Source organism: Buteo buteo, chromosome 3 (genome assembly GCF_964188355.1).
Source record: "Buteo buteo chromosome 3, bButBut1.hap1.1, whole genome shotgun sequence".
Taxonomy (NCBI): Eukaryota; Metazoa; Chordata; class Aves; order Accipitriformes; family Accipitridae; genus Buteo; species Buteo buteo.
Window position 1 is genome coordinate 65,652,509 of NC_134173.1, and position 24,933 is coordinate 65,677,441.

The 24,933-nt window shown below is 38.7% G+C and overlaps 1 protein-coding gene across 4 annotated transcripts; it reads left to right on the top strand.

The window, feature by feature from the left end:
* The first annotated feature begins 518 nt into the window (after nt 1-518).
* On the top strand, nt 519-24,605 carry TBC1D31 (TBC1 domain family member 31). Of its 4 annotated transcripts, none has more exons than XM_075023885.1 (22): nt 520-658; nt 2,431-2,577; nt 3,152-3,267; nt 5,178-5,356; nt 8,365-8,516; nt 8,944-9,103; nt 9,340-9,540; nt 10,731-10,907; nt 11,749-11,828; nt 11,914-12,078; nt 12,335-12,468; nt 13,465-13,598; nt 14,188-14,367; nt 15,432-15,664; nt 16,285-16,437; nt 17,597-17,732; nt 18,673-18,765; nt 20,515-20,655; nt 21,700-21,894; nt 22,316-22,466; nt 23,396-23,512; nt 24,221-24,605. In XM_075023885.1, the coding sequence occupies exons 1-22, from the start codon at nt 582-584 to the stop codon at nt 24,370-24,372; spliced, it is 3,273 nt and encodes a 1,090-aa protein (XP_074879986.1). In that variant the 5' UTR covers nt 520-581; the 3' UTR covers nt 24,373-24,605. The 4 variants fall into 4 exon arrangements, with proteins under 4 accessions (XP_074879987.1, XP_074879986.1, XP_074879985.1 ...); XM_075023884.1 differs by having other exon boundaries at nt 11,932-12,078; XM_075023886.1 differs by lacking the exon at nt 20,515-20,655 and having other exon boundaries at nt 519-658.
* The last annotated feature ends 328 nt before the right edge of the window (nt 24,606-24,933 follow it).

Below are 24,933 nucleotides of genomic sequence, written 5' to 3' on the forward strand. Positions count from 1 at the left end.
CTCGGGGAGGGGGCGGGGGAGCGACCCGCCGTTGCCGGGTGACGGTGCCGCCGCTCCCGCCGGTGCCGCCGTGCCCGCGGGCTGGGCCTGCAGTCTGCCCCTTTCCCCGCAGCCGTGTTTAGTAGCGCGAGGGGGCTGGTAACGGGAGGGAACCGGCAGTGAGCCCTGCACTTGCGAAAGCCTGAAAAAAAAAAAACCTATTAAATGTCCCTTCGCATCATGTCCTTGCCTGATGGGGCGCGACGTTATAAGATAAAACCACTTTTTTGTCAGATGTGGCCTCTACTTTATGAATTAACCGGCACCGACCGCGCTCCGCTCCCCCGTTCCCGCCCCGGCCCCCCGCGTGACACCCGCGAGGAAAACTACAACTCCCGACAGGCCCCGGGGCCGCCGGGCGGGGCGGTTCCATTCCCCGGCTGGCCAACCTCTTGGGGGGGGAACGCCCGCCTCCTTCCTACTGTCCCCCATTGGTGAAGCGGGAAGCGGGCTGTACCATGCGTGCGGCGTCCCCCGCCGCGGCCGCCGTTGGAGGAGCTGTGAGGGGAGGCGGCGAGCGCGGGAGCGGCGGCGGTCCGAGGATGGAGAGCTCCGACCTGGGCGGCCGCCAGCAGGGCCCCATCTGGCACCGCAAGCCCTGCCCGGCGGCGCGGCGAGGGTAACGGCCATCCCGGTCCATTCCGGTCCCGGCGTAGCGCTGCCGCCTCAGCTCGCAGCCGGGGCCGTCCCCGGCGCTGCGGCGCGGAGGAGAGGCCGAGGGAGCGGGCGGGAGGGGCAGGGCCAGGCGGAGGCCACCTGAGCTTCTGCAGCCCGGGGATGGATGCCCGGTTGGATAACGGGGAAGAACGTTCCCGTTGAAGGTGGAGCAGGTCCCCGAGGAGGCTGGGAAACCTCCGTCCTCGGAGGGGCTCGCAGCTTGGCTGGGCAGTTATCCCACTTTAGCTTTTTGGTTTTAATTGTACTGAACAAAATACCATGGGTGAATCCCCGGAGTTTAATTAAAACGGGAAATACTATGAAAATACAGCCTGGCCCAAGCTGAAGAGCAGCAGTATGAATCCTGCCTTGGGGTACCTGTATGGTGTTTGACCTGGGGGATCCAGGTGCAGCTCTGGGAACTCCTGACTTTATTCTCCTGGGTTAGTTTAGTGGCAAAGGAACTTTTGAAAGGCAGAGTGCCCTGTTGGGGAAGTTCTGGGACATGCTGTAACTACGCTGAGAAGTGCTCACATTTCAGGGTGTTTTTAGAATAAGAAGCCGTACTTTGCATTGGGGGGGGTTGATGACATTGAAGACCCTGACATCACTAAATTTTAATTATAATTTAAAATAGCTTAACATCTTTCTAATTTGATTTTTATGGCCCTTCCCTTTTATTGCAGAAAAGAATGGGCTTAACAGAATGAGGTACTATTAGTTTTGTCTCTAGTCTGTACCATGGCTGCATGGCCCTTCTTCTTCATCTGATATTCACTCAGGTGTTGCAACATACACCAAGAGTTGCATGGAAGTACTCGGTTTCCTATTCTGCTCTCTTAGAAAGTGATGTCTCAGATACCTATCAGCATCTTATATAGCCATGGTCACAGACTTCTGCAAGTGCCCTGCAGACTTTAATCAGCCTGCCAATATCCTGTATAGTTTTAGATATTTAGTTTGACTCTGAATTTACATCCAAGTGATGATAGAACACAATTGGTTTGCCCACTGTTAGCCAAAAATTCCAGGAGTAGCAGATGTCCCAGATGTTAATGTCCTGCTTTCTGGAAAAACCTTCCTCTTACAGCTTAGTCTGCACATGGGCTTCAGTGCTGCAACTGGGTCCGTTTTATGCTGACAGCATGGTACAAGGATAGAATGTGAAAAAACCAGCAACTTTTGTTCCATAATTTCTCAGATGAATAATGATAAAAAAGGCTTCCTTCATGCATTTGAAGACTCTGGAAAGAAGTGGTATTAAAACTGATTTCCCCCCACATCTAATCGGAGTGGTTTCTTACAATAATTCATAGCTTCTCAGTTTTCTAGCATGTTTCTTCACACTGAAGAGCCAGGTTCCTTGCTGAGTGCTGAATTGGGCTTTCAGATACATTAGTAGATGATATGTCAGCATGTATGTTAGTGTTATTCATTAATAACATAAATTAAAATCAGGTAGCCAGGAGCCACATAAAAGCATCATGAATGGTAATTCCCCCATCTGCTTTACATGTCTCCTAATTACCTTCCAACACAGTGAATGACTTCCTTTCTTTCGTATATTTTTTTATATTAGAAATACGTGTTTTTCATGGAAGATTTTTCATAGACCACTATGAATGATTAGAATTGTAAAACCATAAGCTAGGAATATTTTAATCCTAGGTCTTGGAGAAATACGTGCTAATAAAATGATTCTAAGCATGGTTGTTTTGCTTGCTTTCTTCACAGAGTTATAGTAAACATAATTCATAGTGTCAAAGGATACCATTCAAAGACAATACGTTTTCTGAATGTGGCTTTTGACAGTTCCGGAGATTCTCTACTCGCTGGAGACCACCAAGGGAATATATATGTTTTTGACTTGAATGGAAACAGGTAAGGTATTTCTGTCAAGACATTTTAATTGTCTTGACATCTGTAACATTCAGGAATATGGAACTTGCCTGGACAGCGTGCCACAGGTCTGGTTTTAACCCTCAGCTTTCTATGAATGTGGAAATACATAGCAGTTTGCTCAGAGCTGAAACTACAAGCCAGTGTCTCATGTAGGCTCCCTAAAATTATTTTATTAGTTTAGCTGCTCCAAAATACCAGAAGTTTGTAACTCCAAACTGAACAGACAGCAATTTCATAGAACTTAAATACTACCACTAGAAGTTGTTCTTTGAACACTACCAATCAATTAATAATAGGAGCCATGAATTACAATAAATTAGACTTAGTATTGTCATTTGCAGAAATACATTAATCACTCTTTTCAATTTTATATTACTGATTTTTAAAATATTAGCACTGATTTTTAGATTTATTATAATTAGATATGATTTATTTGCTCCCTTTAGAGTTTATTTTTTCTCTCGGTGAAATATATTGAGACTGAGTATGTTATTACTTCACTTGACACAGACCAAAGTTTCCTAACACAATGAGAATGTATATTTTTAAATAGGTTCAACCTTGTTCAGCGAACAATGCAGGCTTGCACTGCTTTGGCATTTAATCTTCGCAGAAAGACAGAATTCCTGGTGGCTTTGGCAGATTATTCCATTAAGTGCTTTGATATAGGTAAGGAGAGATTTAAAGGCTTACTATCTGAATTGCTATAAAAACCTATATAATTTTAGTTTTGATCTCAAATTTTTCTAAGTTTTTTTGATGGAAATCTTACTAGTATTTCATGCCATCTGTCAAAAAAAGAAAAGTTTGGACCCATGTGGGTTACAGTCCTGTGGGTAAATGAACCCTTTGCTCTGTCAAAGTTTCTTGTTCCCACTGAGTCACGCAGGCATCTGTTTAACTGGAGTATAGCAAAGGATCACAGTTCTGTATGTTACCTTTTTTAAAAGCAATTCTGTATATGTTTGCTTAGAATGAGGTGCTCTATGCAAAATCAAACCAAAATCACTTGACAGTATGCTAGTTTGCAACTGAACCAGTTATTAACTATATTTACAGTAAAATATTTGATAAAAGAAAAAAGAACTAAAAGAACTGTTAATGCTTTTGAGTATGCAAGTAGATCTGTATCCTTGTTCAAAAGCGATATTTAAAATTAATTTCACAGGCCAGCTGTGTGTCTGTCTTGATTAGAAGTTTAATGGTGAAAGGCATTGACAATTCATTCTTCATAAATTAATCTTAACCTATCAAAAACTGCAGTTGTAGTGTCTCATATCATCTGGATTTAAATGTTTTTAAAAAGCTGTAGGAATCACTCATCTGCAGTTTGAGAGTTTGAGTCTGATATTATGAGTGAAGATCTTAATGTAACACGGTTTCCCGAAACAGAGGAAGAGTCAGAGTTAAGGTCTGGAATCCTCCATTCTTTTTCTCCTCCTTTCAACCACAGTAAGACCAAACTTAGATTTTGAATGCACTTAGAGAAATCTTCTTAATTTTTCCAGAGTCCTGCATGTTTATATGGTGCTGTTTCCAGATACCAAGTCACACTGAAGAATGTTTAAAAATAGAAGTGTTATTCACATAAGTTAGTATTGGATGAACTATCCTTAGAGGTGTATTAGATAATACTTAGTTGGCGGGCTCCATCCCCTTCTTTAGAAGCCATACGCTGTAATCCCATGTCATCCTCCCAGGTGACAATAGCTTTAAGCACTCAATTGTCTGTAAGCACAGCAGAAAGTTTGACTGTTAGGCTTTATAAGCTGCTTTATAGCCATTTCCCATCTGATGCCACAGCAGTAGGTCAGCTGGAACCGCCCCATGGTCTGTCAGGCAAACTACCCAATGTAAATAGCGTAATAGCCACAAACACAGTTTGGTTGCTGAGGGAAGATTAGTGGTCATGCAGTCACAAGTGGGAGACAATGTAGTCAGGGAACCATTTCCTTAGTATGCAATACACAGCGTAAAAATGTTTTGGACTCTAAAAGAATTAATGAGGTGTTGCTTTCTGACTTTGCCTTTCTATAGTCATAGCCTGTTGTCATTAAACCTTTCTTCCTTGCACCTGTAAATAGCTGCATAATCATTCATACACATTGTCCACAAGTAAAAACAAGTGGAGAATTCTAACTAGAACATTCAGTCTCAACTTGCAGAGATTACTGCGGTGTTCACATCGGATAATCTACCTATGAGGCCTGCTGAACTTACCTGATCACAGTGTTCATGACTTTTTAAGATTGATTCTTAGGCTAAGTTAAACAAGTCTGTGCAAGTTGGCTTTCTGTGTAGAACTGAGAATAACTTAAGAAATCTGTTACTTGGAGATGAGGAGGTGGTTATGTTTCTCTAAGGTATAATAGCTATATGAAGACTGATACCTTTGTTTCCTGTTTTTGGGGCTGTGATGGTGAATGGTCATATACTTAAATGGGTCATATACTTTTAAGCGCTGGGTATGCTTAAAAGTCTCCTTCACAGCATAGTGTCAGCAATAAAGAGTAAAGCAGTAGTTGTTTCACTTTGAATGACTTTCATATCCTTTTCATTTTTTTCATCAACTCCTGCAGAAACCAAGGAGCTAGTTAGTTGGATGAGGGGACATGATTCTTCGGTGTCTTCCATCTCTGTCCATGGTTCAGGCAGGTATGCCATCACTACATCCACTGATACAGCACAACTGTGGGACTTGGACACCTTTCAAAGAAAAAGAAAGCTGAATGTTCGTCAGTCTGTGGGTATACAGAAGGTGAGTAAAGAGCAATTGCTAAAGGGTGAACAAGCATACCTCAGTAGGAGTAACACTGCATGTTAAAATCACAGTACCTGAAAATATTTTTTAAAATACAGCCAAATCTTTTCTATGTTCTTTGGGTGTATCTCCTTAACAGTCATCCTATCACATCACGCAGACCACTGGAATCATGACTCAATAGTTGCAGAGATCTGCTGGGAACTTTTAAGGAACCTCCAGAGATACTGAAAACTTGGTTGGATGTGACCTTGACTAACCCAATTTAACCTGGAAGTTGGAGCTGTCTTCTAGACTGACCCTGCTTTGACCTGGGGGTGGGCTTAGAGGGCCTCTAGAGATTGATTCCAACCTGAATGACACTGGGATTTAAGGGTGTTGTTAAAAAAAACAGGTTTGGTGTCATGATGGTAACTTGAAACAGTCACCACCACCTACCCCATTCAGCTGCTTATTCCAAAGCTGCTCTTCTTTCTATGCACACTAAGCACTGAATGTGGGAACAAAGCTGAAAAGCAACACAGCAAAAAGGAGTTGCTGCTTTTCAGCCTAGTGGTTTCTTTGCTTTGGTTTGCTGCACGGACACTTGTACTGGAACAACATAGAGGATGAGAAGGATGACGTGTTTGTGTCAGGGAGTGGTTTAAATAGGTCTTCCTTAGCGTTACGCTGCTTTAAACAGGTCTGCCTGCGCCACCCAATGTCAAACTTTGGCATAAGTACTACAGAAGGTACTGACGCAGTGCCTGAGCATTGCTTACACACATGCTGACCTGCAATGAATAGTCTTACAAATACCACTTCAGACCAAAGTTCTCGTCAGGCTGGTCACTAAAAAGCCATGCTGGTTTTGCAGAGAACAAGGCTATTCATTTGAGCGTCTTCACCGTGTTCTAGGTCAGGCAGAAATTTTGTCAGCTTGAAATAGTCACCTAGCAATTACTGTGGAAGATCATACATAAGTTTTTGTTTGTTTGTTTGTTTTATTAAAACTGTTGTGTAGTGCGTGTTGCTAAAATAATTATCATGTCTTCCCTCCAAAGATGGCTGCATTTCTTTAGTCGGCAAGATTTTTCTACTGCTCATTATCTTTCTTTGTGTAGGTTATGTGTAGGGGCTTCTTATTGATAAATGCCTCAGAATTTGATAGGATCAGGATGGTACAGTATGGAAACAATGTTTAAATCCAAACAGTAGTGACTATGGTTGAATGAATAAATCACTGTTTGGGAATCAAGAGCCCACTTTTGGTTTGGCTCTACCATTTCTGACAGGACATTATGCAAATAACCCAATTTATCTGGATTTAATTTTCCTGTCTTTAGAATAGAGATAATGACACTTACTCCCATGCCACGATTTAAGACATACAGATAAGTGCTTTATTAAAGATCAGGTTTATTATTAGACCACAGCCCTGACGCTCACTGTCCAAAGGTGGATTCTTGCTTACTGTCTGAGCCATCGTAGTAGTGCCACACCAATCTCTGCGGTGTACTTTTCGGTGCTTCTTTACTTAAGCCCAGTTGCACTCCAACATACACCTTCTGTTAAATTGGTATGTGGCAAAGCTAATTTAAAAAGACAGAGACTGAGCTGCACACTGTATGAATAGCGGGTGGAAAAGAAAATGAGGAAGAGCTAAGAGAAGACCTCTATAATGACCGTTTCCAAAGCATCACTGCTTATTCAACAGCTGCTTGTGACAATCTTGTAATATTTTTCTAGGGCAAAGCAGAAAATGAGGAACTGTTCAGTACTCCAGTTTACCAAAATTTAAAGTTCATCCATCTGCATGATAGGCATTTGTTCTCAGTTCATTGTCTAGACTTCCTCAGGGTCCCTGAAGGAGGAGAGGCAGCTCAGTCTGTCTGAAGATAAATGACTCTTGTAGGTGAGATGACTCCTTCCCCACAGGTAACTTTTGCTCACTGTCAAGTGACTAATTTGGCCTGAACAGCCAACTTTCAGTCACTAACATTCAGCAAGATGAATCCATCCCATGTATCCAGATTTACAGATTTTCAAGGCCCCAAGAGACCATTCAGACCAAAACTCTGAACTTCATAGCACTGACTTAATCTCAGCCAGTGAGTACTTCAAGTAGTCCCTCAATGTTCAGATACCAGGAGACATTTTCAATTTAACCTTCAAAATTATAGGTACAGGGAATTTGCTGAAGCTGCATGTGCTGCTACCAAAATAGAACCTCTGATGTAAACCAAAAATTTATCATTAATCAAGAAAATATCTGATGACATCCAAAAATGTAAATAATCCGATTTTTTTCTTTTTGAGATTACACATAAATAATAAACATGTTCAAAATAATTTAAAAATATATTTACAAGCTTTTTGGGTTTATCTTCATTCATCCTCACAGTAAAATCTGCATTTTGTATTTGGAGAATACATTGCTAAACTTTCTACGATATTTTTTACTTTTAATAGTTGTACGTAAAACTAAGGAGTTTAAGTCTAAAGATGAAGGCTTCATAGAGTGCATTTGCAGACTCATGGTACTATTTGAATGCTGAAGCTAGTTTGTCGAAGATGCAACAAGCAGTTGCTCAGTGAGCAGTTCTGGCTCATGTCTCCCATCCCTTCCTGCTCCTGTGTTCATGTTCCCACTGTTTATATTGTGTCCTCTCTGGCACTCATCAGAAACCTCCACAAGGCAGTTTAACAGTCAGAAAAATTACACAGATAAAGATTTGTGTCATTTCAGTGAGTTAAACTGCCTTAGCAAAGGGTATAAGAAGTTCGGAACCAGTGCAAGGGAGAGCGGGCCTGCCTAGGCTGTAACAGGGGAAGGGGACCTGCTGCCTGTGGGATCTGCCTGTGGGATCTAAGCCTTGCACTGCAGCTCCATTATGCAGTTATAGTAATAGCCATACTGTCATGGTTTCTTGCTGTATTTTTTTTTTGCCATACACTTTGGTCCAATTTAAATGGTACTTCCTTGACAACACATTACATTTTTTTTCTTTTCCATGTTCTTCCAGGTTTTTTTTCTTCCATTGAGTAACACCATCCTGAGCTGTTTCAAAGACAATTCTGTTTTTGCATGGGAATTTGATACTCTTTGCTGTAAATACCAGTTGCCAACTCCTGTAGAAGGTTCTGTATTGCTTTATAAGGTCTTTGCAGTTACCAGGTAAATTGCTATTTTGAACATTCTAAAGGCAGACTACAAAAATTGTAGTTTTAAAACAGGTTTTCTTTCCTTGTTTGTAATGTTTTACGGAACTATTGAGCTTTATACTATGATAAGCTTTTGAACTCTGCTGTGACTGATACTTTTGGCAAGGATCAGTAGGGGTTTTTATTACAGTCTTAGAGCAGTTGAAATAAAGCAAGTTGATTTTTAATGACCACTAAAATAAGGTTTAAACTATCCTTTACAAAAGCAAATTTTATTGATTAGGAGCTATTTTATTCTTTCAGGAGAGTATGACAGGAATAATGGCAGATTCAAAAGTGATTTGAAGGCATAGGAGGAAATGTATGATCTCTTTCTTTTTAGCTAATAATAACTTAAATTATAGTATTCTGATGGAAACTTTTCCTCATCTGTGATCCAGAGATGGCCGGATTTTTGTAGCTGGTGGAAAATCAAATCATCTTCACTTATGGTGTTTAGAATCAAAGCAGTTGATAAGAATAATCCAGATGCCTGCAAAAGTACGAGCTGTCCGTCATCTGGAATTCCTCCCTGACAGTTTTGATGGGGGCTCCAATCAGGTCAGTTTTTTTACAAAGCTTGAGACTGGAGTATTTGGTTAGTTGATTCAACACGTATACTTTGAGGGCTTTTGGGGGACACTAAGGATATGGGCCCATACCATACAAAAGGAAAGTTACTCTGCTAAATGTTTGCTCAGTTGCTTTTTTAGCTTAATGGAATGTCATTGCTGAATTGGGTATTCCTCTTTGTTTTACATTGGCAATATTAATTGATGAATCCTTTTAACTTACAGGTCCTTGGCGTGTTAAGTCAAGATAATATTATGAGATTTATCAGTATAGAAACATGCAAACTTCTTTTTGACATTGGGAGTTATGAAGAGGGAATTAGTACAGCAGCGATTAGCCCCAATGGACGGTATATTGCATCAGTAATGGAAAATGGTAGCCTTAATTTATACAGTGTCCAAGCGTTGACTCAAGAAGGAAATAAGGTAGAGTGTTTCACATTTCTTAAAACAGCAGTAAATCCCATTCAAGTTGATACTTGTCTACATAACTTTTGTATCATCAGTAGTTTGCAGACGTATTGGAGTGCCATATTTAACACTACAAATAAAGAAAAAGTGATTTGTAGAGTTCCCTTCATAGTTACTCCAGCTTGATGTTTTTAAAGTATATATATCACTGTGTGTCTGGTGTTGGGAGGAGGGGGAGATGGTATTTCTTTCTACAGCAATTTGTATGGACCAATTTCTCTTTGTAATGACATTCTGGGGGAGATGGAAACAGCATAACTGTGCTGCTTCTGTTCCATTTCCTATAGGAAATGTTTTGCAACTGATATTCTTTTAAACTGCGGGCATGAATGGTGTTTTTGTTGCTGTGATTTTGTTCTTCTGACTCTGTTATTGGATACCAGCATCCATCATTATAGCACAATGATACTTCTAATCCTTCCTAAACAACAAACATTCTAAATACCAGTTCTTATTTTATTAAAGTAATTTATTAATGGGAGTCAGGTTTCTAAATCCAGAATTCCATATATCTTTAATCACCATGTCTTTGAAGTAAACAGTAACCAGCTTCGGATAATGATGGAGTTGGAGTTGAGGAAGGATGTGTAAAGATGTCACACATGCATTCCATTTGCACTTTTGCTGCCGGTTTGACATGAACTGGGATATCCACTTTGTTACTTGCTTTCCCAATCTCCAACATTGAATTAATACCTCACTGACACTGAAGACTAATTAAAGTTCGTGAAGGTCTTTTGTATTCTTTTTAACTGGTGCTATAGAAATGCAAAGTATTTTAGTGACATTGAGAAACACACTAAAGTAAATAACCTGAACAGTACATGATACACATTTATACTATCCCAGTTACATTTTAGTGTTTCCCAAGTGAGGAAATAACATGATGTTTGAGTTGGTTTGGAAGCTACATAAACCTTCTGACAATCTTTCTGTTTTATTACAGCAGTTTTATTCATGGGCATACTTATTCAGGACTATAAGGTCCATATATATTTATTTATGGTATAAATGTGCATCTATTCTTCTTGCTATGGCCATCAAGCTCAAAAATATAGCATATAAAATAAGAGTAAACATCAAATTGTAGTGTTATTTAACCTGCCTTACAAGATTTTAACGGAGGTATTTTCACTTAATATTAGCCTCCACCACCCATGTTCAAATCAGTGGAAGATTCGTCCAAGTACACGTCCGAGGCAAATAAACTGACAACGAGAGTGACTTCAGGAAGGTCAGAGTGGCCTTGGAAATCCAAAGGAAGCAAAATTCAAACCAGATTGCTAAAACTGCAAGTGAACACATCACTTGAAAATAAAGAGGTGGGAAGAAGCTGCAGATATTTTGTGTCCAGTCTGCAGCATTTAAATTTTATTGCAAAAAAAATATTTAGCCACTTACTTTAAAGAATAAGTTCAGGCACTTATTCACTTGGATGTTTGAGCCAGAGAAGGGATTAAGGGACTTTTAGTACCATTTCCTCTCTCTGTTTAGCCTGTACTCCTGTATTATGTGACACAGCCAGAGCTGCCTCCAGTCAGCTTGGGGTACCTCTGAAGTTGTTCAAGCAACTTGTGACACATTTGGATATTGCTAGATCTGATCTGCTTCCCTGCTAGCAAACTGGCACCTCTAAAATGTCTGCCTAGAAGCCATTTCATTTTTTATTAATTATTTAGAAGATGCATTACTGTTACATTTATTTCCCTTCTGTCATCACTGTGCCATCTTCTCTCTCTGTCTTTATCTTGCATCTCATATGTATATATATTCTCATGTATATATACACACACATATATCTGTATCTGTATATATATATCCTTCTGTAACATTCATCACAATACGATCTATTCCTTATGTCAATGTTCTTTATGGTTTGGCTATATCCATCATTTCATTATATGTAGTTTAGTCAGTGAGGGTCTGATTTGCTTCTGACTGAAATCAGTGACAGCTGTTCTTTCAGTTCAGTAGATGAATGATCTTTTGAATTATCTTTTTTGCTGTTAAAATACCTAGGATTATGTAACAGGTAGCAGTACACTTTTTTTTTTTTAATTATGTTAGGAACTTCAGTATTTGCTGCTATCATCAATTAGAGTGCAAGGAAAGAGATTATGAAAGAGAAATGCTTACATTTATTGTTGATCCCCTATTTTGTAGAACGAATTGCCAGGTGGATTAAACAAGAAACGTCTGCGGGCCTTACTGAAAGGATTTGGAGAATATCCAGCAAAGTACAGGTATGTTTGTGTGCATGTTCATGCTTGCACAAAATAAAATTGCTTTGTGTTTACTGGCCTATGAAAGAGAAGTTGCTTGACTAAGTCTGCATTTTAATTGCAGGATGTTTGTTTGGCGTTCCTTATTACAACTTCCTGAAAACCACTTAGCATTCAGTAGCTTAATAGATAAGGGTACCCACAGTGCGTTTGTGAATATTCAAAATGAATATCCCATCAAAAGTATGAAACTGCTGAGAGTTTTACAGAGGTAAAATATATATTTATATTTATTTAAATATTATAGTTTTTTATTTTCATATAGTGATCTGAAATGTGTCCAATAACTGGAATCAGCTGTAAGGAAAATTCTAAAATGAAGTAGTAGTGCCCTCATGCAACTCATATAATCCTGCATCTGTTTTGAAGTTTACAGTCTTTCTATGTTGTGGTTCTAAAATGCATATTATATTTTTGTTTGGTTTTGGATCAATGTTTGCTACACCTTTGTTTGCCTTTGCATATAGGACCTTATCAGCTCTAGCTCACTGGTCTGCTATCTTTGCTGAGACGCCTTATATTCCTTTGCTAGCATTCCCATTTGTAAAATTATTCCAGAACAACCAGCTGATCTGCTTTGAAGTTGTTGCTACAGTAGTAGGTAAGCAATGATTTTAAAAGCTCAGATATGCTGCAACATGTTTAAGCTTTCCCATGCAAAAGAGCTTTTCCTGATGAAATGAATGAGGTATTTCCTAAGAGGTCACCAGGCTCTCTTGTGAAGGTGTTGCCAGAAATTAATATGTAGCAACTGTATGCTTAAAACAAAAACCTGCTTGTAAATAAAACAAGATACTAGACTTCCTTTTGCAGTGTTTCTAGCACAAAGTTAGCAGTTTAACAATATTTGTAAAGTCTAATCAGCAAAACCAAATGTATCTGGGGTAATTATATCATAATAACTGAAATCTCCGAGACATGGGAAAAGTAGTCACACCTGCCTACCCCCTCACTTACTCCCAGTCAAACGGTAATGATTTCTTAAGGTTTTACTGTGTTTAGTTGTCCTAAGCATGTGGTAACTCAAAATTAGACATTTGGCTGAAAGCTGGCTATGGCCGTCTTCTGAAGAAACATTCTAAATTAAAGTGCTTTACACTTAAATTAGTTGTTGCAGCTACTGCTAAGTCTACAGAAGATATGTGCTGCCAAGCATACATGCCCACTTTGCAAACACATGCTGTTAGTGAATAAGTATCCAAGTTTACAGAAATTAGTATGTTAAAAATTACTTGATACAGGCTGTAGTTTCATGACACAAATACTGGTTTCAATATTCCCATCTGCCTCCAATCACGTAGTCCCACAGCACATGGACTTTTCTTCATTTTATTTTTGAGCCAGATTAGTTCCCCAGTCTGGTTCACAGTGTACTGACACAAACACTCATGTCAGTGCAGCTGGAGAGCAGGGTACTGTGGGAATGGTTCAGGGATAAATGCTAGGAAAGAGGAGAGGTGGTAATACCTTAAATAGGTTTTACTGCGTAAAACTACCTCTTAAATTCATAGCCTTTATAACCAAACCTTAAGGCTGTCAAGAGTCTGTCACTCTGGATTACACTGGATTTTGTTGGGCTTTTTTTTTTCTCTTTCAGTTAATTTTTGTCAGCACTGGTTTGAGTATTTTCCCAATCCTCCAGTTAACGTCCTTAGTATGCTGGAAAATGTTTTGGCACATCATGACAAAGAACTACTTCAGCATTTAATAACATACAGTGTGACTGCACAGGTAATATTCTAGCCGACTTTTATATATAAAATGTCACTGCAGTGAATGATAGTGCACTAGTCTTTTATTTTTACATAATTCTTTTTTGAGGGAGTTTTCATTAAATAACAGTGAATGATATGGGAGTATAAAGAATGTATCATTGCTTTCCTGCAGCTTTTTCTTTTCCGTGATCATAAATCTCACATATGTGCTACTGTAGTTCTTAGAAGTCCTTTGCTTTCAAGTCCGCATTGCTTGAAAATCTACTCATCAAATTATAAATATACTTTTTTTTTAAAGTGGACATAGGTGTGATGAATTAATTTTGTAATCCCTATTTATCATTAGGGATGATTTTAGCTTCACAAATCTAAACAGAAGATTCAGACATCCAGTGAAATAAATTTATTTATAATCACCCCATATTAATTTTGAATGTTTATAGTGGGTGATAAAACTTACCTTCAAATATTCTGGTTTAGTTCCTGTTTCTTTCACAAGTCAATAGATTCTTCATATAAGGCAAGAAAATTTCGTATTATTTCTTTAAAAGGAATGGTAAAATTGTACTAATGGTTTATTTTATCAATTTTCCCAAATAATGTAGGTTTATGCATGGCCTCTTCTAGAAACACTGTTCTCTGAGGTTCTAACAAGAGAAGAATGGCTGAAAGTCTTTGACAATATCTTCTCCAACCATCCTTCGTACTTTCTAATGCTTGTTGTTGCCTATATTATATGTTCCAGAGCTCCCCTGCTTCACTGTAATCAAACAGCTGATTTTGAGGTAAACATCTTCATATTTAAGTCAGTCACATGAAAGTGTACCTACAGAGACCTATAAAACTTTGTATCTGTTGTTACAGAGGTTAGAAGGAGATGTTTCATTTCCACATTAATATATTATTACATGTTTCTGAACAACATCATCTAGTACCTGATAAATATACAATAAATGAGCAAAATATTCAGCAATTTCCTGCAGTTTCATGCAACGAGATGTTTAAAAGCTTTCATAAGCTTTCTAATGCCACTAAAAGCCATTTTGTAGATGTCAATAGTTCATCAACCACAAAGCAATTCTGCCTCTTTTTTGGGGATCTAATACAGACTTCTGCCTGTGGAGACCAGACACAGTCATTCTGTCATGTTGCTTCATTATTTTGCTTTCAGATTTGCAAAATTAGGCAGTATTGGACATTCTCTGAAGCTAAATGAAAATGTTTCCTTTCCTTATGCTTAGCCTTCCATGGGAAGAGGTTTTTTCATCTGAAAACATCTCTGTAGACAAACAAAGGCTTCCACCTTGAAAATGTGCTTGTGAGCAGTCAGTTTGACAGACACCAAACAAACATTATTGCTATGTTTAATAATTACCAATTTAAAGATTTTCTTGGTGAATAAGATCTTTGACAGGAAGAATAGTCCTTCAAGAAGAGGAACTTCCAAGCTTCATGTTTGAACACCAGAAGTTGAGGGAGGTTTATCCAGTGATAGGAGTGTCTGTGCGGGCAGGTGGACACTCTAATTCACACCTAGCTTTCCAGATCGCTTATGCAACTGCCATTTGAAGAGAAGGAAAAGAACCAGAACATACTTTTACAACTTGAAGAGGTTTGGGTCAAGTCATTTGAGCCAGTGATATTTTACTAATTAGTAGGGCTAGCTTAAGAATCCATTTTTAAATCAACTTTTGGTATATAGATCTTGCTAATTTGCCTAATTATTCCCAAATAGGTATATTAAAAAGTTGCTTAATCTTTTGTAGAATGTAAATGGAAGCATGTCTCTTACAGTATTTCTTTCATCATCATAACAACCTGGACATTAATGGAAGCATGTCTCTTACAGTATTTCTTTCATCATCGTAACAACCTGGACATTAACGTTGTGATTAAGGAAGCTTATCATCTTATGGAGGCTACGCCACCAGATATCCATCCACAACATATGCTTGATGACTTCATACCACTTACAAAAGGACAGTACCCTGTATTTAATAAATATCCCAAGTTCATTGTGGATTATCAAACTCAGGAATGGGAGAGGATCAGACAGGATGAAATTGAATACTTACGAGAAAGGTATTAATGGGAAAGTTGAAGACAGTATCAGACTGGGAGCGACAGGTGGACACATTTGCCTTTTTCTGTTGTAATGTGTATGCTTGGGAAGAGAGACAATTAAGAAAATTCAGGAAGATTACTTTAAATAGCTGCTAAAGGTTAAGAGTTATTTGGTTTGACACGTTTTTAAGTTAAATCAGTAGTCTTATCTTAAACAAAAAATGTTTGTTACTTCACAGAAAATATTGGGCCACAAGTCTTCAAACTTGAAAGCTTGTAAGTCAGAGCCTAAACCTCCTTTGACCTTGTAGGGTCCAACTTTGTGAAGAGCCAGGAGTTCTCAGCTTGCTATTGAAATGAGTGGGTACCATGATGCCAAAGCACCTTTAGAAACTAGTTTTTGTCAAGAATGTGAGGAAGAAAATATCTGCGCTCATCTGAAATGCCCTGTTGCCTGTAACAGTCAGTATTGTAACTCTTCCTCATGCGCTTTATCAGTACATAAAGGGGATGCCATATTCTTTCATGACATTGCATTTCAGCAGGTCTTTGCTATTACAGTCATCAGTTTTTAAGTAATCAAGTTAAATTCTTGATACCTGGCTTGAATTATTAACATGTGATCTCCCTCCATTTAGACAATTAGCACATGAATTAGAAGCTAAAGCACAGGAATGGAAAGCAAAAGATGAAGCCTGGTATCGAAAGCAGGAATTACTTCGAGAAGCTGAAGAACAGAAGCGAAAAATGCTATTGGAAGAAGAAGAGAAGCTGGTGGAACAGAGGCAGAGGTATTATAATATAAGAAGCATTAGGGGCCTGGCTACTGTACCCTGTTATTACAGTTTTAACCGTGAGTAAAGGAGAAATAACCACTAATTTGTATAAACTGTAATGTGGGAAAACAGTGTGGTCTGGTGGGTCAGATTTTGGTGTGGGAATGAAGTGATCTGGGTTGTATTACTGCCTTGCCTGAGGGAATACAGCAGATTAGAGGCCAAGTCACTTCATATTTTTGTCTCAGCTCCCAGCCTTTTGTCTGGTCTCTTTGGATTGTGAATGCTCTTAAGCAGTCAAGCGCTGTGTGTTTGCACACTGAGACTTCAGATTTGCACTGTGGGCAGACTCACGCTGCAGATATGAGAGTCATTTATAGTATCAGTGACTGTACACATTCTTGTATTTCTAGTGGATTTAGATAAAAGACTGCTTTATGTATCAGTTGCTGAGCAAAGAGTTGTGATAGCACTGAAGCTGAACTGTTAGTTTGTACATTTTGCAGTTGTGAAGGTTTAAGAGAATTTCAACATCTCCATAGTTTTTTAGATCAACAACAAGTAATCGTAGAATCATTTAGGTTGGAGAAGACCCTTAAGGTCATCGAGTCCAACTGTTAACCTAACACTACTAAGTCCACCACTAAACCATATCCCTAAGCACCATGTCTACAGGCACTTCCCTTAAACCTCTGTAACCTACAGGGTAAGTTTTTGTTTCAAAAGAGGGCAGTGAGCCTTTCTTTGCAAACTAATTCTTGAGTTTGTGGTTTTGTTCCTTGAAAGAGTTTGATATTTTCCAAATAAACTTAAGGCTAATTTTGTGCAGAAAGAGGTACTGGGACACTGGCAATTATTCTAAGGAATAGTTTCCAGTTCTGGATCATTGCAATAGTAAACTAGTGCTTATTAAAATTGAACAGAAACAGAGCACAGGACTTCAAAGCTCCATCAGACACATTGGCATTAGAGGATGTCTGTGTGTCTATGAATTTAATTTTGTCTTGTAAATCAAAACTGGACAATTTACAAGAATGAAAGCAACTGTCCTAAGCTTTATAAGTTAGAGATTAGCTCACAGTAACTAAGGGATAACTGCAGTGCAAGTTTGTGCTCTTTGGTCCTGCCCTTATATATACAAGTTCCCTTGTTTCTGTTTGTTTTGGCTTTGAAGACTAGCTGCTGTGAAAAGAGAACTGAAAGTAAAGGAACTACAATTTCTAGATGCTTCGAGAAGGCGTTTTCTGAAATACCAGCAAGATCAGCGTCAAATGGAACTGAAACGTCTTGATGATGAAATTGCGAGAAAGGCTGAGTATTGCTCAAACAATTCTTTTCTTGAAGGTTTATTAGTGAAAATAAACAAGGCAAAAATGCATAACTAAAATTTCAGTTGATATACTGTGATTTGTGAGCCCAGAGGTGTATTTAGCACAAGGTGGACTGCTTTAAGTGGTAAATGCATAATTTAACAGTTTTATTTGGCACTCACTATGTTCCACTGGCTTGCTTTAACTGGCAAAATTCCTGAGAAAAGCCAGATTCATCTGTATATTGGCAGTGTTGAAAAATGTAATGAGCTCCTTAAAGGGCTAGTGAATTCTCAGCTGTCTGTGGGCTGTATGTCCAGATTGCAAATTAACTCTGCCATTGACTGAGAGGCTCCGCAGCAGCCTCTGGCCAGGCCTGGCTCTGCTCCCGTGTCACTAGCTCGAGCACCATGGCATTCAGATGCTGAGAATGGAAGCTTTTGAACCTCATGGGCATGAATTGAGTCTTTGCAGGGCCATTCCTCGTGTCTCAGCACCATATCTTACAGAGCACAGCACATCTGTGTGTTCGTTTCCACAGTCAGGGCACTGTAAGATTCATTAGCTGCAGCTCAGCACAGGTTCTGCCAGGTGCAAAGTGGCCACTTCCCTATCTGTGTACTGTCCTCTGCAGCATTCCAGGTTCAGAGACTCCTTATTCGATTTGGAGCTGCATCTGTCAGGTTATTAGCACTAGAACAAGCCTGACATTTCCCTAATATGCTTGTCTGGATGCAAAACTATTCCTGTGCCTCATCTCCACCTTGCCCTGTAATTTTGATAGACAATATTTTCCGTTATTCATGGTATGACAGAAAGTTAACTAGAACTTAGAAGTAGGGTGTGGCTTGGGGTTTTGGACATTCTTCTTGGTACTGGTTTTTCAAGGGAGAAGAGTTTCTTCTTTACTGTATTTTCATGTGTTTCTCTTCTCCTCAAGGTATCCATGAGAGAGCAGGAAACAGCTGCTACCGTTCAAGATGTAGAAGTACGACGGATGGAACTTGAATCACAAAGACAGCTTTTTGAACAGGTAATTATTAGGGAACTATACAGATGTTTATATTTAATGGTTCTTCCTTTGCAGTTCTCAGATTCGGTTGTGTTCATTCAACCAGACTTTGTGAGGAAAAAGGAGACCTTTTTATTCCCTTTTTCTCTCTGATACCTGTTTTAGAATAAACCCTCTATTGATAAAAGCATTAGTAGAACTCACTGTTATTTGTTTTTCTGGGAGAAAATACTCATATCCTCTCCATTTTATTCTTCTCCTGTGCAGACGTATCATTTGTTTGCTGCAGGGTTTAGCTGTGTGCTCATCTGGTTGAAAGAAGTGAGGAACATGTAAATAAGAAATAAGTCTTTAACAATATGTTCCTCATCCCAGAAACTCCCACCTTTTCATCTGTGATATCCAGATATATCTACATTTTCTGGAGAGAACAGTATAGCAGATTGATGTAGTTGATGAAAAATGTCTAATTGCCAACAACATCATTAAGCAAAAAGGAATGGATGGTTTGTGGGGAATGTACAGTTCCTTTCTCAAATGGCTGACTTATAATTCAGAAAGATCACTATTCAGTAATAAAGGGTTTTAATCAATAATACTGTTTAAAGTTAAATATCAGTTAATTATTATAAATGACTGAAAAGCAAGGCTTCCAATGGAAGGCTTTAGTAATGTCCGTTTTAGTTAGAAATAGTAAGTGTGTAGAAATCACAGCTACGTGTGCCCATCTTGCATATGTGCAGATCCGATGGAATCCAAGCAGAAGTGGACATCCAGATAACTAATCCTTATTTTGAAGCATGTGTTGGCTTGTATTTGGCTTTTTAAAGCTTTTGGCCATAGACTTTTAATAACCCATGCTGAGCATAACTGGGCTAAATTTCTTTTAGCATTTATTTATTAAATACACAGCCAGCTGTATTGTGGCTACATAACACGAACCAGGCTAAGCTCATTTGTGTTCCAGTACAAGTAAAGTCAACTGTTTAAGGGAACTAATTCTACAGTGATCATCCTCTTTAGGCTAGAAAGGTAGCAATTATTTAACTAACTGAGGATATATGTCTCCCCACAAGAGTCTGTGTAGACAGGCTTTCCCTGCCATGCCCTGAACTGACTGTTTCACCGCCGTCAGTGAGGGGCTATATTTAAGCTTAGAAGGCTGTGTATGTTAACTTTGCTTCAGTACCCTGCTGACACAGCTCAATAGATTCCCGCAAGCCTGGGAAGCAGTTATCTCTTCTCCAGAAAACTGTGTAGATGTGCCCTGATGAATGTGAAGAAAAGGTGGTGAGAGTTAAAATTCTATTTCCAGGTCTACTGCTGATTCGTACTACTTTGGCAAATCATCTCTGCATTCAAGCTGCATATGTGTTTATTATAAGTCCCTGTACCATGACATGATTTATATTTGTGAAACATTTTGAGGTTTTGGCTAAAATGTGCCATAAAAGTGCAGAATATTGTCATGATGAATCTAATTCATTTAAGTTGGAATTCTGCTTTTACGGTCCACTATAATCCAGGGAACGGAATTACATCAGTATCAACCTGCGAGACCACTGTGATGACTCAGGCTTAGTGTAATTCCAAGTGGATAAAACAGCAGGGACTATCACTTTCTTCAACAGTTATGATATGTAGTGGGATGAGATGTGTATATATATTCAAATACTAGTTTAATGAAATTTTAATAAATGTTAAAGAGATGGAATTACAGATGTGGGCTAGTAGTTTAGCAAAAATAAGTTATGTTTGTGTGTTTGGCAGCACCTCATCAAAGATCAAGAGGCAGTTACACAGGAAATGAAAGAAGAGGTGGATGCCTGTCGAAGAAAGGTGGATCTGGAAGATCATCTTGTTCAGAGATTGATGGAAATAGATAGAGAAGAAAACCAGAAAGCTCAGATAGTAAGATGATTGGATCTTAACACATATTTTGGGGAGTTAGTATGCTAAGTAGTACAAGTAGTACTAGTTAATAGTATTTTAATTGCAATTAACTAGCTCAAGTTAATGTGAAAATATTTTCTAAAGTAATCTAATTTCTAGATACCTATATTAATAGATTATGACGGTATGTTTAAAGTTTTGAGGTTTTCAAAAATCTGATTGAAGTGTCCAAACAGCTATATAATACTGAAATTCTCTGGGCCTGTCATGGATATTACCTTTTCTTTACTTCTCAGAACTCAGAAGGCATGTAAGACTCAAAAGTGCTTTTCAAAATAAGTCATCCTCCTGTTAAGGAACATGTTTTATTTGTAACCATAATAAAACAAAAGTAAGCCTCAAAGGAACTTTCAGTTGGTAGTACTTGGCAGGAAATTCAGCTGTAGAAGCTGTCTTCTAGATCACAGTAATGAATGTGTGTAGCTTGACATTAGGAATTGTTCAGATTTTCAAGCTCAGAACTTGTAACTGCACAGTTGGAAAAATAGTTGCAGCTAACCCACTGCCCATATGCTTGGCATCTGCATTTATATTTTGTCTAGAAATAAACATATGGGTCTAAATTTTTGTAAACAGCCTTTGATTTTTGGAAGCAGATGGGTGTGGGTGGAAGCATTGGCATCCAGGTATCAGTCTTATGTTAATTGCACCTGTAAATCATATTAAATCCATGCTAGGAAAGCAAAATCCCCAAAATCATGGAGAGAGTTGATGCCTCATTCCAAAAGATTTAAAAAAAAAAACAAAAACACCACAAACCAAAACAAAGACCCTCAGTAAGGGAAAGAATAAGAAGGATGAAGAAGAAGCAGAAGAAAGCCCTGATAGATGAGACAGCCTGCTGTAATTAATGGAGGAGTGGCACTGCAGGTACAGTCTCCCGGCAGGGACATCTAACAGTGACACTGGAGGACACTTCAGTTCATCTTACCTTATCTGTATGTAAGGCTGTGTACTTGAAATAGACTAAATGGATTGCTGGTAAGAAAGATGTTTTATTAGGTGGCTGAAGAAAACTTAGCCAAAGCAGAGCAGAAATGCATTGACACTGACTGGAGGTTGCACGTGTTGCATAAACTAAGGCGTGATGATCAGGACCGTGAGAAGCGTTATGAAGAGATAGCCAAGCTCCTGCATGACAACAGGGTGGAAGAAGCTGAACTGCTGAAGGCCATGAGGGAAGCGGAAGAAAAAAAGGTATTTGCATTATTTCTTTTTCTAAGTGGGACTGGCACAAATGTAACTGTCTTTTGCCCATAACTTGGTAGAGCATAAAACTGAAAGGTATTGAAGAAATATTTTGTTAGGAATCTCCTTTCCTGTTTTGACTAGAAGTTTCTGGAAGCACTAGAGCAAATTGGTGAGGATATTTTAGGCTTAGGAAAGCATATTCCTAATTCTGTAAGTTCCTCTCTTTTTTTTTCTCTGACCCAAGACTTTTACCTTTCTCCAGGTGTTTGAATGAGAAATTTTTCAAAAAGAAACATTCACTCAACTTAATAACCTATATTTTGATTTAAAGGTGAAGTGAAATCTGTAATAATCCAGGTAGTTTTACTTGTTGCTTTTTCCTTGCAACACATCTGTTGAAGACACTTTTAATATCTCTGTTGCACAGTGGGAAGAAGTTACACAGAAAAAAGCTCAACTGGAGGAAGAGCAGAAGGCGGCTGCTGCTGCAGATGAATACAGGAAGTGGTTTTTAGAAGACAAAATGAATGATGCATTAGAATTGGCTGAAAAGCTGCAAAGCGAAGATGGCTATTTTGGTGAGCATATAGATAATGCAGTTCTCCTGTGTAGATGTTGGCATGAAGTATTCAGCAACTGAGTACAAACTAAGTGTCCAATATTAGAGATACACTTAAGCTTAACTCCTTTACATGAGTACTTTTTGGCAATATTCTTTCATGAAACCAATATATCAGGCCAGACATGGAAAGGAATCTCAGTTTGAGATCTATCAGATGCAGCAATATAAATGGCATTTTTAGTAGGAGCACAGGTTTAGCTGAGCTTAAGCCAATCGTAAAATCACATCCCTTAGAAATGCTCTGTCAAATAATGTTGTCCTGAGATGACATACAGTATTATACCAACCAGTGACTTTGCCAAGTGTTTGTTCACAGGAAAAATACATTTATGCACTTCCAGATTTGGCCAGTACATCCTTCTCAAATGCTGCATTTATGTGTTTTTGCAGATATTTCTCCTATTCCCCCATCTCCGCAAGGCTCACACAAGATTAGTGATTAGTAGTAAGATTAAGTGATTAGTATTGCTTTAGGTGAACTTTTTTAGACTTTGCCCTTACTTACCTAATGTTTTTAATATGGATTAATTTGCAACTGCAAATTATTAAAATGGGTGTCTCCTACTAAATCTGCAAGTACGAGTAGCCATACTTCCACATGATCTTAGTGGCCCATTTGTCAGAAGATTAATTATATGGAAAGAAGCAGCACGTGTGGAGCTGTAATTTCTTAAAATGAAATGCAGCGATGATGCGTAGCTTTGACCCATAGAGTAGAAACATTGACTTCTAATTCTGAGCAAATTTTACTTGCCATTAGCTGGAGTGAGTGATTGTTCCAGTTTTGTTTCCTGGAGAAAAACTGTTTCACCTCAAGCTAGAAAAATTCACTAAAAATTTAAACATTTTTAGTTTACAAAGAATCCTTCTCTCCATTTCCCACAGAGAGACTGCGTGATTTAAAGGCCAGACGTACAGAGAGAGGGGTAGAACTCCAGCAGGTGCCAAGGTCTGGAAACGTCTGTCTGAATGATTTGTCTGCCTCAGAGTCATCATCACACAGTAAGTTTCTAAGTTAGGACCCTCCTTTCTTTCACATTTAATTTCAGAAGCATTACTGGAACACCTCATTGTGCAATTGAGTCGTCATTAGTTGTGTAGGTGTTTAGTGGATAGTAAACCAATTTATTGTTGTATTCTATCTATCTCAAACCTGACAAAAATGTCTTTGCTACAAGGGGCAGCACAGGTAGGAAGTGCCTGAAGTGTGTTGCATTATGAGAGTGGTCCTATTAAACCTCAGCCTAGTTTTAATCCCATTCTGACCTGATTATTTTACCTATGCTTTTTCTGTCTTCATAGTTATGTATGATTTGGGGGTGTTGAGAAGATGTTTCATCAAAATCTTACTGAAAGTTATAGTCAGGAATTAATCTGTAATCATTTCCTCTGTGCTGTCCTAGCCGTTATGGCCAGTGAAAGTGCTTTTTAAAATCACATGCATCTTATGTACAAAACTCTGCACACAATGGGAAACACGTATCTGTGGACCTGCCATAGCGACCCATCAGCATCTGACCTTTTTGTAACAAAACATAGGCACCACTTTCAAAAAACTTGCTTTTACAGGTCTTAGGGCTGTCTTGCATACAGTGGTACTGATAAAACATAGCATTTCTATGCCAGAGATACCTGTTTTCCAATAAGCATTCATAGTATTTATGGAAAACCATTAGTTGTAATATTAAGTCCAAGTTTTTTCCACTTAAGTGTCTTTAGGCAGAAGACGAGAAGAACTGGCATGCCAAGAGCGGGAACTGATGGCAGAAGTCAGACGGCTCAGACAAAAGCTTACGTCACGGGCTCGAACTCGAACTAGACATCCTCCAACTCGTTTCCCAGCTACAAAGTGGACACCTTGAGACAGTTTGCTCTGGACCTCAGCTGTACTTTCAAATTATTAATCAGTGAAATGCTAAATATGTATAGTGTGATTAAGGACTGATCATAGATTGTTTATTATAAAGGCCTTTGGAAATATTTTTATATAAAAATAAAATGCTAGCTAGAAAAATGTATGTTGTTTGTAACCTCATTATTTTCTTAGTAACTATAATCCTGTACTTCTAAAATAAACTCACTTTTTACCATTAAATTATTACACCTGCAGTATTTGTATACTTTATTTGTTCTGGGGGATGCCATGACCTGAAGAAACAAACCACTGTTAAAATGTTGTTTTGTCAGTGATTTGTACGTGGATTCTACAAGTTGCAGCAGGGAAATTTGCAATTAGAGATAAAAAACCTTTCTGTTGAGAGCTGAACACTGAAAACAAGGCCCAGAGAGGCTGTGGAGCCTCCGTTGCTGGAGATACATATGGTTGTTACACATACTAGCAGGTGCCTTTCATGAGAAAGAAAGGGAGAGAGCATCTAAATAAATATGCTGTTTTCCATGCTGCTACGCTGATTGTCAATGGC

Excerpts from the sequence above, each read along its gene's own strand:
- TBC1D31 (XM_075023885.1), top strand. The coding sequence starts at position 582 with ATGGAGAGCTCCGACCTGGGCGGCCGCCAGCAGGGCCCCATCTGGCAC. Across the intron at positions 9,541-10,730 it reads TGACTCAAGAAGGAAATAAG|CCTCCACCACCCATGTTCAA; the intron begins GTAGAGTGTTTC and ends ACTTAATATTAG. Across the intron at positions 21,895-22,315 it reads GGGAAGCGGAAGAAAAAAAG|TGGGAAGAAGTTACACAGAA; the intron begins GTATTTGCATTA and ends TCTGTTGCACAG.